Source organism: Microcaecilia unicolor, chromosome 10 (assembly GCF_901765095.1).
Source record: "Microcaecilia unicolor chromosome 10, aMicUni1.1, whole genome shotgun sequence".
Classification (NCBI taxonomy): domain Eukaryota; kingdom Metazoa; phylum Chordata; class Amphibia; order Gymnophiona; family Siphonopidae; genus Microcaecilia; species Microcaecilia unicolor.
This window is the reverse complement of record NC_044040.1, coordinates 141,705,836-141,723,885: the sequence shown is the minus strand read 5'-3', so window position 1 is coordinate 141,723,885 and position 18,050 is coordinate 141,705,836. Positions and strand designations below refer to the sequence as shown.

Here is an 18,050-nt window from a genome sequence, read left to right as displayed (position 1 = left end):
GTCAGCAGACAATCATGAATGAACACATTATCAAAGTCAAATCGCATGAAATATGATTTCTAATAGTACTGAGATAAGAACCAGCCATTAAATCCTTATGATAGGAAGAGCTGAGCAACAGACATTGATAACCCTGCAAGGAAAGGGCATCTAAAGGAGACAAAAGCTGTGAAGACTCATAAAAGATAAAAGGCAAGGCTGAGAATAGGACTTATAATCTGATAACAGCTAAGCTGTTATCTTTATTTGCAAGGACGGGAAAAGATAACAGAACATGTCTGTGTCCCAGCCAGCTTCAGACCTTTTCTTCCTCCAGTTTCACTTTCCAGCAACAAAACACTCCTTCGGGCTTCTGAAAACTCGGGGTTGGGTGTCCAACTCTTTGGCCATACGCGGGGCACAGAATATTGTGTAAAAGCGCAAGCTGTTAAAAATGTAAAGAAGGGTGTCTCACTGCACAAGAAGGGCCAAGAAGTTCTCTCTCTCTCTCTCCCCCCCTCTCTTCTGTAGAAAGCATAGTACAAGCAACAGCCCTGCAGTATCTTTTTGATCTTGAAGGCTCGCGCCCACAAGACCTCCGGGCAAGGCTGTTTCGGTAACCAGGATGCAGCGGTGAAATGGGATAGGCAGCAGCAGCTAGCGCCACAGCCATGCACACAAGGACAAACGGTGGCATGCTGTAAATTTAGCATTTCCTCAAAACAGAGGGTCACCGAAGCACGTCCCAATTTAGTCGGTAATCTTCATTGGTAGAGGGGGAGAAGGGGTGCCTACTGGGATTCCTCCCAGTGGCGTACCTAGCGGATTTGACACCCAGGGCCGATCAATTTTTTAACACCCCCTCCTCTATATGAAAATATTATTTTTAGTAATGTATTTGAAAATATTATTTTTAGTAATGTATTTATTTGTTACATTTGTATCCCACATTTTTGCAGGCTCAATGTGGCTTACATAGTACCGTAAATGGCGTTAGCCGATTCCGGAATGAACAAGGTGATATTGAGGTACATGTATGGTAAAGACTATTGGGGGGAACTTAGCAAGGGAGAGGAAGGATTAAGATATGTCCAGTTACAGTCTTTGGTTACGTTATGTCGCTGGTATCCCTTGCCAGTCAGGATTTCAGGATATCCAAAATGGAGTATGCATGAAAGAGATCTGCATATAATAGAGGCAGTGTATGCAAATCAAGATCATGCATATTCATTGTGGATATTCTGAAAATCTGACTGGCAAGGAGTATTCCAGAAACACTGATCTAAATGACAAGTCTCATGTGGAGAACACAAAGTGCTCCCCACCCCAAACTAGGTTTACAGTCTTTTTCACATGGACAAAGCATTTGTGAAGTTATAAAATGCCAGAGTTGGCAAATAGCAAAATTTTGTACCCAATTAACTGATCACCACCACTGGTATTTATAAAATGAAAATCACCACAGCCACAATACTACTTTATTCTAAAGCAAATAAATCAATCTTTTTTTCTACCTTTGTCACATCAGGTTTCTGCTTTACTGGTCTTTTCACTCTCTCCCTTCCATCCAGCATCTGCTGTCTTTCTCTCTCCCTTTCATCCAGTGTCTGCTTTCTCTGCCCCTTCTATCCACTGTCTGCCCTCTCCCCCTTTCCATATGGTGTTTGTCAGCTTTCTCTGCCCCTTCCATCCACTGCCTGCCTTTCCTTTCCCTTCTATCCAGCATGTGCCTCCCTGTCTCTTTTCTATATGATGCATTCCAGCATCTCCCCTTCTCACCATCTTTCTCTGGCCACATCCATCTTCTGCTTATCTCCTATTTGACTTTTTTCTCTCCATGTTCACTGTCATTCCCTCTCTCTCCTATCCATAACCTCCCCTCTGTGTCTCTGTCCCTATTCCCCCATGTTTAGCATTTGCTCTGTGTCCCCATCCCTTCCCATGCTCTTCACCCTTCTTTCTTTCTCCCTCTCTCCTGCACTCCAAACCCAGGGCCAGTATCTCTCTCCCCTGCTTCATAGTACTGCATCTTGTTCTCTCCCTCCCCTGATCCAGCTTTTTCCCAGTCTCCTCTCCCTCATGCATCCCACCTTTCTCTTCCCTCCCCTTCTTGCTTCCCTTAGATCTAGACAAGCATCACTCTCACTTCTTTCCCCAACCCTCCCCCCCTTTCCCATCCCCCTGCCATTGCTTTCCTTCCTCTCTCACCACCCTTTCCCCTTAGGTATGGCATCGCTGTCTCCACCCCCTCTTTCTCTTAGATGTGGCACCACATTCTCCTCTCTCCACCCCCCTTTCCCTTTGGTCGGTTTGGCCGGCTGACATCGCTTTACCCGCCCGGACTAGTGCAGTATCGCTCTCCCCCTCCTCACTCCATACCCGCTCCGCTTCTGCACATCTTTAAACGTAGAAGCTTCTAGCAGTATCAGCAATGTAAGCGCTGCCGGAAGCACTCTCTACTCTATACGGCTTCCCGCGTAGGCGGGACGCTGGCCAGAGAAGGCTTCCAGGGCTGGCCGAAGGCAGCGCTTACATTCAGTGTTGCCAGGTGGCCGGTTTTACCGCCCAATTGGGTGGTTTTCCGCGACCCGTCACGGGAAATTTTTGCCCGCGGCGGGTTGCGGTTTTTTGGGCTTGTTTTGGGTCTTTCGGGCAGGTTTTTAAGCGGTTTTTTTGGCCGCGGGGGCAGGGTTAGTGACGTTTTGGGCAGGGTTAGTGACGTTTTGGGCGGGGTTAGTGACATTCTGGGCGGGGCTGATGACGGGGGAGGCGGGGTGATGACGCGGGGGTGGGGGGTGTCAGGGGTGGGGTTTGACTTTGGGCGGGTTTTTGGGCTGGATTTGGGCTCGTTTGGGTGGGAAAAAATTTTTCCACCTGGCAACCCTGCTTACATTGCTGATACTGCTGCCATGCCAGAAATCTCGAAGTTTAAAAACGTGCAGAATGGGGTGGACGTCGAGCAAGAAGGGGAAGAGTGATACCGCACTAGTCGGGGGGAAGGACACCCGCGCAGCGCAACACCGGGGGGGGGGGGGGGGTAAGGGCGGCAGCACCGCACCACTCGGGAGGGAGGAGGGGAGAGAGGAAGACGTCCATGGCAGCACCCTCTCACGAGCTGCACCCGATTCCTCCTATCTTCAGTAGTCTCTGGCGTTGCTGATGACGTGTCCCGAGCGCGACTACGTACGGTGGAGCTGTCATTGTGCGGCGTGTTAGTTGTGTGAGAAAAAAAAGGTACCGACGGCGACGACCATACAGGTGAGGAAGCGTCGGTAGGTGATTGAGCGGCAGCCTGGGCTAGTACTGGATTTTCACTGTACTGATTTTATAAAAGGATATTTATGTGAGACATCCAGAAAAAGGAACTCTTATAATAAACCTGTTTTATGGGGTAATTGAGAAGGTGAGTTCCCAAATCTGTTAAGGCCACAGCCCTCCCAAAGTGTTTCAGAAATGAGTTTTATTTCCTACCGGAAACAGCTTTTATAAATGACCATAGGTTTTGTGAAAATTGCAGTAAAAGAAAGACATTATTTTGTAAAGTATACGATGCTAAGAGAAAAAAAATTATTATGCTTACTTGAATTTTTGAAAATAAAAACTTGTACTCATCAAGGGGACGGTGTAAAAGCCAGATCTGCGAGATCCCCGGGATCTTCCGGATCTGTTTAGTACTACCTTAACAGTGGAATGGTTCTTTGTTTTGGTGGCCGCCGCTGAATGTATTGTAACTGGTAGAAACAGCAATTATAAACTCTGTAGTTTGTAGTCATTTTTCTTCACTGTTATTCTGTGCAATATAGATGGACAGATTTCAGTGAGGATATCTTGTTTCCTAATGGGTTCATTTTAACTGTTGTTGCAATCTGCCTTGGGAAGTCTGGTGTTATAAAGATGATGGAATATATTGAAATTAAATGGAAGTTGAATTAAACTCTCCTTTCATTGGGGCAGATGGAATCACATGTTCATGTGTTTTGTAGAAGATTACCTTTTAACTACTCACATGGATTGTTTTGAACATGTGTCAGGGGCAAGTGGTTTTATAAGTCCAAATAAAAATAAATATTTCGTTTCATGCAGATCTCTTTTGTTTAAGCATGGGCTATAAGCCCCTAATGCAGTCCAGTGGTTTTCTTATATTTTGTTCTTGTGATGTATTATACTGTGCCAAAACTGAAAACTCTTATCTGCTTGAGGATAAATGAGGGGAAATGGCATAAGCTTATTTGGTCCACAGGAGACAGTATGACTAAAGTTGAAGCCGGTCCCCCTCCAGCAGCCATCTCCGTTTGTCAAAAACAATAGCAAAGTAGATTTACATTCTCGCTTGTAAGGGGATGGAGGCGGGGAGAAGAAGATCTAAGAGGAGTTGTGGGGGGCCTAGTGGAATTTTCAAGGTTCTGTGAAGGGGGAGGGTTATTTTCAAAATATTTGTCATTTACTATTGTAATGCAATTGTATTAACTATGTAAGCCGCATTGAGCCTGCAATGTGTGGGAAAGCGCGGGGTACAAATGTAATAAATAATTAATAATTACTGCAGAAACTGCTTTGTTATTTCCAGTGCTGCATTGTGGTTTTCATTTGAGCGCTAGATGCGTGCTTTTTTTCTTCATGATGACAATAGAGATAGTCCTCTATAAAAAGACTTGCAAAAGTTTTAATGCCCATGTGTGTCATTTTTTTTTAAATTTGACAAAAATGTCATTTATTTTAAAGCTTCTCCTATGAACATATAACATAAAATTTTAAATCAGCAAAACAGTATTAAAAATGACTGTACCTGCTAGACATCGCAGAAACTCTCTTTGCATATGTCCGAAACTTTCTGGAAGGGCTGGTTACACATCAATCCAGCTGTATTCATTGTCTGAGGGGCAGCATACACCTAGATTCAGCTCTGTTTCTCATCAAAAGGGCCGAATACACCAGGATACTGCTGTATTTTCGATCAGAAGGGCCTAATACACCAGGATCCTGGTGTATTCAGGCCTTCTGAAAGAAAATACACCAGGATTCTGGTGTATTCAGGCCTTCTGATCGAAAATACACCAGGATCCTAGTGTATTCGGGCCCTTCTGATCGAAAATACACCAGGATCCTAGTGTATTCGGGCCCTTCTGATCGAAAATTGTCACGTCTGTGGCCGTGACCCCTCTTGGACTCACCTTATTTCCTGTGGTCAGCTTCTGAGCTGGCTTCTGTCTGTTCTTTGTGAGTTCTGTCTCTGTCTTTGTGTGTGGGCTGTATTGGATTGTCCGGTTACTGTCACCCGTTCCAGATTTCAGCCCAGCCCGGTCCGGATCTTCTAGACTGCCAGACTTGCTCTTGTTGTTTGAACCTGCACAGCTCCCATAGTTGCCTGGTGATTGCTGCAGTGAGCCTCAGCTGCTGCTGGGCTTATTAGCCATTCTGAAATCTTTCTGCTTTGCCTTTGCATCGTCTAAGGCCCTGGTATGTTAGTGCTTGTGCACTTCTGCCTAGTTTAGTTTCTTGCTCTAGTCCCCTGCCTGATTCTAATTTAGCCTTTGTGTAGCTTAGCTTGTACTGTCCTAGTCTTGACTCCTGTTTGTATTTCTGTGTCTAGTTCTGGGCTCTCTGTGTTTCTTGTTTAGTGGCTGCCTTGCAGCTTTCAGTCCTATTTCTTATCTGTTTGTGCTTCTTGTTTAGTGGCTGCGCTGGCAGCTTTTAGTCCTTCTCTGTTGTGTGTTGCCTGTTGGTATCCTGCCCCTGCCCTGTCCTGCAAAGCCCTGCCGGCCGCCTGCAACCAGGGGCTCAACACCTGGGGAAAAGCGTCTAAGCGCAGGTGAAGACTAGGGTTCCTGCTCTGCCTGTCCCAGCTGGTTTTGCCTCAGCAGCCAAGAATGCACCTGGGGGGGGGGCTTGATGCGCCAGGGAAGGGGGTGTCATTGCACTGGGGGAGTGTTGTGCTGCACCCTGGGGGGACGGACGCCGCTGCACTGGGGGGGGGGGGGGGGGTGCGCAGCGGCAATCTACCCCGGGTGGCAGCCAACCTAGGATCGCCACTGATCAGATGCCCTCCTCTGCTTCCACTTGCATGTGTGATCTGCAGCTGGAAGCACAGGATGCATTGGTTCTCATTTCAAAGCAGATAGACGTCTTAAAATGCCTAAAAAATTTCCATCTGCTAAAAATATATCCAAATCCTGATTTGGAAAGTCAGAAGTTGGATGTTTCACACTGCAGTCCATCTAAATAGAAAGGGTGTGTGTTGTAGGCATGTTTTGGGCGGAGATTAGCAAGGGCCAAAAAGTGGGATGTCCAACAGGAATTTTCTAATGGGAAGAAATGTCCGTGTCTAAAAAGGACGTTTTTATCTAGACCTGTTCCAGTTGGTGAGACAGACATTTTTTGGACGGTTATGAGCAGGACGTCCGAATTCTGACTTGGATGTTTTTTTGAAAATGCCCCTCCATCTGAGTCTTGGAGCTAGGTCTTCCTTATGTGTAATGGGGTACTTTTTAAACTCTTTCCACATCGCTGCAAAGTCTGCAAGTACTGTTTACTCATGGTCTTTCACCATTTCTGGAGGCAACATATGCACTGTATTCACATTGAAAATTGCCCAAGGGAAAAAATATCCATGGAATCTCGTCCCTATTTTTTCTGACTAAAAATATGAATAGTTTTCTTTCTCTGATCTAATCTCTTTATGAAAATACTCCCACTACATTGTGGCTAAAAGTACGTGCCTTCTAGGTTCATAATTTTATCTGCAAATGAATATACAGTTTTGAGTCATCTGATTTCCGCAGATAGAAACATAGGAAATGATGGCAGATAAAGACCATACTGTCTATTTAGTACACCTAAGATTATTGACTTGCTCTCTGTAGAAGACCATTCCCGATTCTGAGCATTTTTTAGTATTTTCTTCTAATTTTGCTTAAATATTGATGTACCAATGGTGACAATGATGTCATGGTGTCACGTCTGTGGCCGGGACCACCCTCATACTTACCCTATTTCTGGGAGTCAGTGGCTGTGCTGGCTTCTGCTTGTCTCTGTGTCTGTCTCTGTCTTAGTTTCTCTCTGGCTCTGTGTGCTGATTGCCCTACTGAACCTCACCTGTGTGGGCTATGCCTCTTCCAAGATGGCTGCCGCCTCTTCGTCTCTGCCAGTATCCAAGATGGCTCCCGCTGTTACTTTCTATGGGATGCCTGCTCTGAGTGTCAAGCCTCTGTTTGGTTGCAAGGTGATTGCTGCACCTGTGGCTCTGGTGTTGATGAGCTTTATTAGTGACTTGGAGACTACAGTCGTGGCCTTTGCATTGCCATTCTCTCCGCAGTGCTTTAGGTCCCGAGGTTAGTGTGCTGTTAGCACCGTTTGCTTTCCTTGTCTTTTGCTCTGGGGGTTTTCAGCCCTTCTGTGTTTAAGGTTCTGTGGGCTTCCAGCCCTTCTGTGTTTAATGCTCTGTAGGTTCCCTGCCCTTCTGTGTTTATTGCTCTGTGGGCTTCTTACCCTTCTGTGTTATTTGCTCTGTGGGTCTCCTACCCTTCTGTGGGTTTTCAGCCCTTCTGTGTTTATCGCTTGTGGGTTTCCAGCCCTTCTGTATTTATTGCTCTGTAGGTTCCCTGCCCTTCTGTGTTTATTGCTCTGTGGGCTTCTTACCCTTCTGTGTTATTTGCTCTGTGGGTCTCCTACCCTTCTGTGGGTTTTCAGCCCTTCTGTGTTTATCGCTTGTGGGTTTCCAGCCCTTCTGTATTTATTGCTCTGTAGGTTCCCTGCCCTTCTGTGTTTATTGCTCTGTGGGCTTCTTACCCTTCTGTGTTATTTGCTCTGTGGGTCTCCTACCCTTCTGTGGGTTTTCAGCCCTTCTGTGTTTATCGCTTGTGGGTTTCCAGCCCTTCTGTATTTATTGCGCTGTGGGTTTTCTGCCCTTCTGTGTTTATCGCTTTGTGGGTTTCCAGCCCTTCTGTGTTTCTTGCTCTGTGGGTTTCCAGCCCTTCAGTGACCATTGCTTTGAACCTGCCTACTGCCAGAACCCGGACATTCCCTGCCTGTCTGCCTTGCCATCGCCTAGGGGCCAGGGGGCACTCCTGGACCTTCATTCCTGCGGTTCCTGTAAGTCCTACCGGCTGCCAGAACCTGAGGGCTCAACCCGAGGGGGAAGGCAGTCAAGTGTAGGTGAAGCCTAGGTCCAGTCCGGGTTCCAGTCCAGCGGGTTTCACTCCTGTATGTTCCTGTCCAGTGGGGCCACTCCAGGGTGTCCAGTCCAGCGGGCCCCACTCCAGTGCGCACCCGTCCGGTGCGTTCCAGTTCCGAGTGTTCCGGTGTAGAACTCCAGTCCGGAGTTCCGGTCCAGCTTTGTTTCTTCTCTGCTCCGAGGGTGATCTTGCCTGCCACTGCCGCCCCTCGGCCGTGGTCCAAGGACTCACGTTCCCAGAGTTCCCGGGGAAGACGCCTGACACATGGAATAAAGGAAATCCTGCAGCTTCAGAATTAAAGAAAACTTGGGGCCTTAAAGGTTTTCTTGGATTACAATTAGGTGCCCAATAGGACACGGGATCTTTAATTGCAATAGATTGTAATTTTTGTAAAAAGCTGCTTTTAACTTTGGGTTGGGTAAGGTCTTCAAAGTTGTTAGTGAGAGGAACTAGTGTGGATGTAGCCTAAAAAGTTTAAGAAACACTATTTAAGGTAATGAGCAGTTCAGGTAGGACTATGGCATGAAGTGTGCTGTGTGAAGAGATTAAGGGAAGTAATGTAATGCACAAATTGTTAACAGATGTTACTTGGGAGGAGTAGCCTAGTGGTTAGATTAGCAGGCTGAGAACAGGGAAATAGATTTATAGAACCAGCACAATAACAAATACCCACACACAAATTTACACCTGCTTTGATAAAGGCGATACTCCTTGTGACATTGAGTAGGAGGCAGATTCACGAAGATCCTCTCCTCTAAAGAATCATTCTGTATTTCCACCTCGGAAATGCGATTCACTTTGGGAATCCCTCTGTACCCAAAGTGAATTGCATGGAAATGAGCTGGTTGCTGCTTTTATGATCAGCTCATTTGCATACGATTGGGGGTGGGGAGTCAGTCTGCTCTGTGCATGCTACAGATGGCTTCCCTACATGCAGACAAGCTGAGTGTATGCAAGCCAGTGTAGCTTCTTTTTTTTTTTTTTTTTAACTGCCATGATCGTGTTGCTGATGCTGGGAGCCTGCTATATGGGTGTGTGGGTGCCTTCCACTCTCCTGCCTGCAGAAGTTGAAGGGGTTGCAGATCCCAAATGGAGCAGCTTTCTGCCTGCAGACTTGGGGGGGGGGGGGGGGTTGCAGATCCTGAATACTGGAGCAGCTTTTAAATGCTTATGCTGGCCCTTTAAAGCAGGAGCTTGCACTCTTCTCCTGCCCGTTCCAGCCCACTGCAGAGCCTGCAGCCTGTTTTGTTGTTTTAAAGGGTTTTTTTTCTCGACTGATGAAGGGCGGGTGCCAGCAGGACTGCTGCGGCGTGACTTGTTTCTCCTTGCGGGTCCTTCTCCTCTTGTAGGAGTGGCAGAGGAGATGGCTGTGGAATACTTGCTATGAAAAACTGTTAGGACCGAGAGCTTCAGACCTGCCGTAAAAGTTTCCACAGTAAAGGTAGGGGCTGCTTGTGTGCATTGTTCAGAAAACGGCTGCCCATTGCTTTGCATGAATATTTGTATAGTAATTGGGTCATTATAATAAATTTGCATTCCATTTTCATTAGCTGCTACCATAACAGGAAAAGAACTTGGAGGTCCCTTTTGTGCATATCTCGCTGTACCTCTTGCTCGCTAAACCAGCTAGAACCAGTATAAAAAGCACATTCCTCAGCGACCCTCCAGACCGGTCAAGACGCTTGGGTTATGCATGCCTACCAGCAGAGGGAGACTGAGAACACTAAAACTTAAAAGTATAAGCCACCTGCCAACTCCCAAGCAGCCAGTAAATCTCAATCTCCAGCAGAGGGTAGACATGCAGCCAGAGCAGTCAGTCTGATCTGGTAAGCTTAGGATTTATTTTTAGGCCTTTTGTTGCAATTAGCACCCTGTACTTAGAATCTGTGTGCTTCAGCGGTGGGGCTTCGTTTTCCCCTGGGGTGTCACACCCGGTGGTCGGGTCCCTCCCCCTGCTGTGCTCTCCTGAGCAGTCAGCCCTGTGCCTTGGCTCCTGTGTTCTTGCAGGAACCTTGAGAGCCATAGCCCTTGTCAGCTATTAGCAACTGGGCTGGTAAGAAGGAAGTTGGAAAAAAAAAAAAAACTGAATGCTCTGCTTGTTTGATTTGAGGCTGACCAGGAGAGCTGCAGTGCATTTATGAGAGAGAGTGAGTAGGGGCTCTGCTGTCTTTTGGGTTGCTTTTTCCTTCCCTGAGGGATGTCTTCGGGAAAACTGTCCCGTTGTCGTTCATGTGCGCTCTGAGGTGTGGATGCGCCGGGGGCACAGTGCAGGCTCTGCGGGGAACCGAAGCCACCTCTTTCTTCGCCTCCGGTCTTGTTTCCGGGGTCGGCTCGGGCTCTGCTGATATGTCCTCGCACTCGGTTGCTGTAGCGGCGGTTCCGATTTTGGCTGGAACCACCGCCATCTTGGATTCCTCTGGCCCTGAGGTTTCGCCTCGGCCGTTGCAGGATGTTCCGGGGCAGACTGTAGGCTGGTCTCCTGAGTGCACAGGGGGCATGGGATTCCCACCTGACTTTATTTGGTCAATGTTCCAGGCGTGGAAGTCAGGATCCCAGCAGGCAGACCTTCAGAAGGGGGGTAGGTCCCTTAGTTGCCAAGCGCCCTCATCTGGAGTGGTCAGAGGACCCTGAGTTTTTGTCCTTCCAGCACTTGGAAGAGGAGTGCAGTGATCTTGGGGACGAAATTCTTTTGGACACCTGTCCTGAGGAGGAGGGTTCCTTACCAGGTGAAGATCCCTCGGTAGTGAGGATCTTTCATAGAGATAAGCTGTCTGAATTGATTGATCAGGCGGTGGCTACTCTTAAATTTGATTCTCCTGAGACCACGGTGGTGGAGGTAAAGCAGGTAGACCCGTTGGTTAAGGGTATTCGTCGGTCTTCCCGTTCTTTTCCCACGAATAAAGACCTCAGAGATATGGTCATGCAGGAGTGGTCCTCCCCAGATTCTGCTTGTAGGGTGGCTAGAGCGATGGCGAGGCTTTATCCTCTTCTGCAGGAGGATAGGGATTTCTTAAGGCCTCCTACAATAGATGCGGTGGTGACGGCGGTCACCAAAGCCACTGCTATTCCTGTTGATGGGGGGGGGGGGGCTGCACTCAGGGATCCTCAAGATAGGAAGTTGGAATCTTTTAGTAAGCGTAATTTTGATCTGTCTGCCTTGTCACTGCAGGCCTCGGTGTGTGGAGGTTTAGTAGCTCGTGCTTGCTTCCGCTGGGCTGAAAAACTCCTGGATGATCCAGGGGTGGACAGATCTTCCTGGGTGTAGGAACTAGCCAAGCTGGAGATAGACTTTTCTTTCTTGGCGGATGCTCTTTATGATTTACTGCAAGCGTCGGCAAAAAATATGGCATTGGTTGTGGGAGCTCGTCGGGCTCTTTGGCTTCGAGGTTGGGTCGCAGATGCGGCCTCTAAGTCCAAGTTGTGTTCTCTTCCCTTCAAGGGTTATATGCTTTTTGGGGAAGAGCTGGATAAGTTGGTACGCGGTCTTGGGGATGCTAAGGTTCCACGCCTGCCAGAGATGCGTCCCAGAGCAGGTGGTCGAGGGCTGTTGGGGCGTGGTCATCTGCGAGATGCTCGGCAGTACAGGCCGGGTAGGTCCAACTGTGCGCCTAGAGGGCGATTTTTTTCAGCGTACTCAGCCCTTTCGTGGAGGCCGCTGGGGAGGTCGGGATGCATCTTCAGTGGGTTCCGCCTTGGTGCGTGCCTCTCAATGAAGGTGTGCGGGTCCAGCCTCTGGTTCGCTTGGGTGCTCGTCTACGTCAGTTTTACCAGAGGTGGACTCGCATCACGTCGGATCAGTGGGTGCTCGAAGTGGTGTGCGATGGCTGTGCCCTGGAGTTCGATGGCCCTCTTCCCGACTTCTTTCTGGCTTCTCCTTGTCGCTCTCGGCTCAAGGCCAGGACAATTCGCCAAACTCTCCTTCGTTTGATCGATCTGGGGGCTGTGGGTCCCGTACCCGCCTCGGAGAGGGGGGAGGGTTGTTACTCGATTTATTTTGTGGTGCCCAAGAAGAAGGATTCCTTCCGGCCTATTTTAGATCTAAAAAGGATCAACGGGGCGCTGAAGGTTCCCTCCTTTCAGATGGAGAATTTGCGTTCGGTCATCGTAGCAGTTCAGTCGGGGGAGTTTCTCACGTCACTGGATCTGACGGAAGCCTATCTACATGCCATCCGGGCGGCACACCAGCGTTTCTTCGTTTTGCTGTCTTAGAACAGCATTTTCAATTCTGTGCTCTGCCATTCGGTCTGGCGATGGCACCTCATACCTTTTCCAAGGTTATGGTGGTCGTGGCGGCTACTTTGAGGAAGCAAGGAGTCTTGGTCCATCCGTATCTCGACGATTGGCTGATTCGAGCCAAGTCAAGGCAGGAGAGTGTAGAGGTGACCGCGAGAGTAGTGAGTTTCTTGGAGTCGCTTGGTTGGGTGGTGAACGTGGACAAGAGTCACCTAGTTCCGTCGCAGTCCCTGGAGTATCTGGGAGTTCGTTTCAACACGTTGAAGGGGCGAGTGTTCCTACCGTCAATTCGAATTGCCAAGATGCAGGCTCTGATTCGTCAGTTTTGCTCCAAGACACTTCCTTCAGCTCGCTCTTATTTGCAGATATTCGTTCTCATGGCAGCATCGATAGTAGTCCCATGGGCCAGGGCTCACATGCGGCAGTTAGTCATCCCTGCTGGAGCACTGGTCTCCTCAGAATCAGGACTTGGAGGAGAGACTCTTTTTGCCGGAGACTCCCTGCCTCAGCCTTCAGTGGTGGCTTCACACGCCGAATCTGGAGAAGAGCATGCCCTTGGATCCTCCTGACTTGATTGTTCTCACCACGGATGCCAGTCTTGGAGGTTGGGGGGCCTATTGTCTCGGACAGGTGGTCCAGGGCCGTTGGTCGTCGGAGGAGGCCGAATGGTCCATCAATCGTCTAGAAACGCGGGCAATCCGTTTGGCCCTGCAGGCTCTTCAGTATCTTCTAGGCGGTAAGGCGGTCCAGGTTCTGTCCGACAGTGCCACTGCCGTCGCATATGTCAATTGTCAGCGGGGCATGAAGAGTCAAGCAGTCGTTGAGGAGACAGCGGAGTTAATTCATTGGACGGAAGTTCATCTGCAGTGTCTCTCAGCAGGTCACGTGGCCGGAGTGGACAACATGAGCGCGGATTTTCTGAGCAGACACACGTTAGATCCCGGAGAGTGGTCACTGCATCGTCCGCTGTTTCATCGTCTGGTGATGGAGTGGGGTTTGCCGGTGATCGACCTCATGGCGACGTCCAACAACGCTCAGGTGCCCAGGTTTTTCAGTCGTCGTCGGGATCCGCGGTCCGAGGGGATCAACGCCCTGGTGCTTCCATGGCCTCCTCAACAGCTGTTGTACGTGTTTCCTCCTTGGGCCCTGGTAGGTCGTGTAGTTCAGGGAATAGAGCGGCACTTAGGCACGGTGATTCTGGTAGCTCCGAGTTGGCCTCGTCGTCCGTGGTACGGAGATTTAGTGCGTCTTGCAATACGGGGCCCACTGATTCTGGAAGAATCGGTGTTGTTACTGCAAGGCCCCATCGTGATGCCCGATCCGTCTCCGTTCTCGCTTACGGCTTGGCTCTTTAGAGGAACAGGTTGCAGAAGAAAGGGTTTTTGTCCAGAGTAATTGATACTATGTTGCAGTCCCGTAAACGGTCCACCTCCTTCGCTTATATCCGCATGTTTCGAATTTTTGAAAATTGGTGTCAGGAGCGTTCTTATTCTCCTTGGTGCATTTCGGTTCCGGAGGTGTTCGAATTTTTGCAAGATGGTGTGGATAGAGGTCTTGCTCTTTCCTCTTGAAGGTACAGGTGGAGGCTTTGGCTTGTTTCTGGGGGAAGGTACAGGGGGTATCCTTGGCCTCTTCTCCGGACGTGGTTCGTTTCTTAGGGGGTGTGAAGTTGATTCGTCCACCACTGCGCCAGGTGGTTCCTCTGTGGGATTTGAATCTGGTGTTGGAGGTGTTGGTGGGTCCTCCTTTTGAGCCGTTGGTTTCGAGTACTTTTAAAGATCTCACTCTGAAGACGGTGTTATTGGTGGCTATTGCTTCGGCTCAGCGGATTTCGGAGCTGCAGGCTTTGTCTTGTGCTACTTTTTTTGACTTTTTCTAAGGAAAAGGTGTACCAGAAGCCTGTGCCATCTTTTTTGCCCAAGGTGGTTTCCTCTTTTCATGTGAATCAGGACATTTCTTTGCTGGTTTTGGGCGATAGGTCGGGAGATTCAACTCAACGCCGTTTAGCTAAACTGGATGTTCGTTGAGTTTTACGTTCTTACTTGACAAGGACTCAAGTGTTTTCGGGCCTCTGATAGGTTGTTTGTGTTATCTGGAGGACCTAAGAAGGGGGCTGCAGCTTCTAAAGCAACGATATCCAGATAGTTGAAAGAGGCAGTTTTTTCGGCATATTTGCTCAAGGGGCGTAAGGTGCCTTCGGTACTTAAGACTTTCTCCTGGGCTGAAAGTAGTTTGATTCCTCCTCAAGATATTTGCAGGGTGGCTGTCTGGTCCTCTCTGCATTCTTTTGTGAAGCATTTATAGGATTAATGTGCAAGCTAGAGAGGATGCGAGTTTTGGTGCGGCAGTTTTGACTTATGGTTTTCGAGGTTCCCGCCCTTAGACTATTTACTGCTTTGGTACGTCCCAAGCGTCTTGAGCGGTCTGGAGGGTCGCTGAGGAAAGTGAAATTAGGCCTTACCTGCTAATTTTCTTTCCTCTAGACCCCCCCAGACCGGTCAAGAACCCTCCCGGTATGTTTTTATTCTAGTGTGGTCTGCAGAGTGGTTTTGGTTTTGTGCCTCTGTGTTGCTATGGCTGATAGGTCTTTATTTTTGAACTTCTTGTTTTCTGAAGTTCAGTAGTAGTAGCCTCTGGGTTGTCAGGGGCGGACCGCAGCGCTTTGGCGTTCGGTCGACAGAAGCACATTCATATTTGTTTTCAGTTCTGAGTACAGGGTTCTATGTGTTTTTGTCTATGTTTGATCTTTTCTGCTTTGTTACTGATTTACTGGCTGCTTGGGGGTTGGCAGGTGGCTATACTTTAAGTTTTAGTAGTCTCCCTCTGCTGGTAGGCGTGCATAACCCAAGTGTCTGACCGGTCTGGAGGGTCTAGAGGAAAGAAAATTAGCAGGTAAGGCCTAATTTTCACCTTGCTGGCTCGTTAGGGTTTGTGCAACGTGGCCTAAGTTGCTTAATTATCCATTGCCTCAGGTACAAACTTAGGGGCCCCTTTATTGCTTAGCATGTGCTAACAAACATTAGCACGCGCAAAATGCTGTGTGTCCTATTTTATAGCTATGAGTCACATGGCACTTAGAGCATGCTAGAGTCTATGAGCATATGTTAAGCTTTAGTAAAAGGGAGCCTTATATTGTGAACCTCTGGGGACAGAGAATTACCTCCTGTACCTGAATGTAATTTCCCTGGAGCTACCAGTGAAGCCAAATCTAAAATAAAATAAATTTTCTTAGGTAAATTGTATCACAAATATTTGAGTGGTTTATTGGCAGAGTAGTGTTTGAAATACAGGTGTTGCTGTAGGCAATATATTGGAGCCGAGTGATGGCCCACCACTGAAACGTATGTGTACTTCTGCAGTCTGGGGGAGGCATCTTTCTCATAGAATGAGAATTCAGCATTTTTGCCCCATTATAGTAAACCATCCTTGCTCATCCTGTACCATCAACTTTCTGTTGGAACATTGATTTCGAGCCGATTTGCTTTTTCAGGGATCTGTAGGATGGAAGACGGGCTCGCTGTGAAGTCTGTGAAGGAGACTGATGGCGAACAGAGGAGCAAAGAGAGGTAAGGTACTTTTGTTTTTTCAGAGGGGGGTGACTAGATGGAGCATAAGATTGTTGCAGTTCAGTGTGCATTGACATCCACTGGAGTAGATTCAACTACCAGACTTTAATCAGGAATTGGCTGTGTACAGTGCCGTGCAAAAAGTCTTCACACCCTTGTATGCTTTTCACATTCTCTCATCTCAAAAAAACTGTAATTTAGAATGCATTAAAGTAGAAGTTTGTTTCAGTGATTTACCCAACATATTCTGTTCAATATAAAATAATAATTACAGATATATTTAAAAAGTAATTAATATGAAACCAAAAAAGGCCAACTGAAGGCTATGGTTTCATAAAAAAAAAAAAAAAAAGCCTTATTTGTGTGTCACCCATGACACCTGCATCTTCTAATCTTCCTCCACTATAAGCAAGGTAGAAGAGTCAAGACAAGCAGTGTCCTTTGCAGAAGAAACTTCCCCCTTTATAGAAATGGTACGGGTTTAGAGAAAAACCTTTGACAGAAAACACAGATTTGCTCGAAAGGTATAAAATTTGATACAAATGCTATTCATCAGATCACTTTGCTAGAGACTGTAAAGCAACTGTCACATGCACAGAGTAGTGACAAACATGTCATTGCTGTACACTCTGAGCTGTGAACACTAACTCAGTAGAAACCTTGTTTTGAGGCTTGACAGAGAGAGTAATGAAAAAAAGGTAGCAGTGCCTGAAGATACTCCCAAATGCATTGAGGTTAAAAGATAACACCGTAGAGGAAGATCCTGCTACGTAGCAGAAGGTATACCTTGGTATACCTAGCCAAGATATACCACAGAGTACACCCTGAGAAGCTAGTAAAGGTGTATGTTATTATGGAAGACCAAAGTAGCTAGGAAGGTCTAACTTATTTGACATACAAGGAGAAGGGTAGATATTGGGGTAATTAAATTGCTGACGACACAAAGTTATTCAAAGTTGTTAAACCGTAAGAGGATTGTGAAAACTTTCAAGAGGACCTTACGAGACTGGGTGTACTGTTTAGTTTTACAGCCTGCCTCACTGACACAGACTACTCAATATTACTGTGGATTCTTTTGGATTCGTATTAAGTAAATGAGACTTTTATTAGAAGTTCACCTTAATGGGGAGTGTATAAGTCATTATTGTCTAAGATACACAATAATTAAGATATATACACAATGATAAGCTAATAACTGAAGAGAAACAATAATAAAGAAATATCACATCACTGGTCATTAATTACTACATCCAAGCAAAGCCAGGAGTGTCTTGACCAGGAGAAGAAGCAATAATAAACTATATATCATAATATACATACATCACTGGTAATTAATCACTACATCTAGGCTCTTGGCATCAGCTGGGGGGGGGGGGGGGGGGGGGGGGCGTTACAGCGATAGCCAGGAGTCTCTTGACCAGGAAATATAGTTCTCTGCACAGTACGTACCTTTACTCACAGGTAAGCTCCCAATTTCACTGGCAAAGATTCCCCTTTTTATTAGGCTTAGAACTCATTCCTTGTCATCTATACCAGGACCAGTCCAGACTAATGGGTTGTGTCCATCTACCAGCGGAAGGAGACAGAGAAAATAGTTCCAAGTAAACACCCCTTAAGGGTATCGGGCAGCCTGGAATGCTCAGTATTTTCTCTGTCTCCTAGCGGATGGTGGAACGGATTGGCAACTGCTCTGGATTGCTGGCTGGTAGCTCCTGTCCCAGATTTCTTCTGGTGACAGTGGAGCCAGGGTGTGTGCTGGTAGCCATGTTGGGGCTAGTTTTAGATGATACCCTGGTCCTGAGTTCCTCATCTGCCAGCTAGGATATAATCAGTGACCCTGGTTCCCTCCCCTCCCATGGCTGTCTTTCTAGCGGGGGTGATGGTTGATTGTGGCATGGAGTACTTGTCTCCCCTGTGAGGTTCTTCTGTGAATTTCTGTCACTAGTGAAGAAGGTTGTTTATAAAAAAGAAAAAAGGAAACTTTTTCCCTCCTTTTTCTGCCTCTGAGGTAAACCTTTTTTTTAATATCCTGTCACTAGTGAGGAAGGTTGTTTAAAAAAAAAAAAAAAAAGAAGAAACTTTGTTTTTCCTTCTTTCTCTT

General features: G+C 47.4%; 1 protein-coding gene across 1 annotated transcript in view; it reads left to right on the top strand.

Moving 5' to 3' along the window:
• The first annotated feature begins 3,155 nt into the window (after positions 1-3,155).
• SCLY (selenocysteine lyase) overlaps positions 3,156-18,050 on the top strand; it is a 131,331-nt gene continuing 116,436 nt past the window's right edge. The window contains exons 1-2 of the mRNA XM_030216412.1: positions 3,156-3,237; positions 15,874-15,949. Of these exons, the coding sequence (XP_030072272.1) occupies positions 15,925-15,949 (25 nt within the window). The 5' untranslated portion in view covers positions 3,156-3,237; positions 15,874-15,924. The remainder of the gene's footprint in view (positions 3,238-15,873; positions 15,950-18,050) is intronic.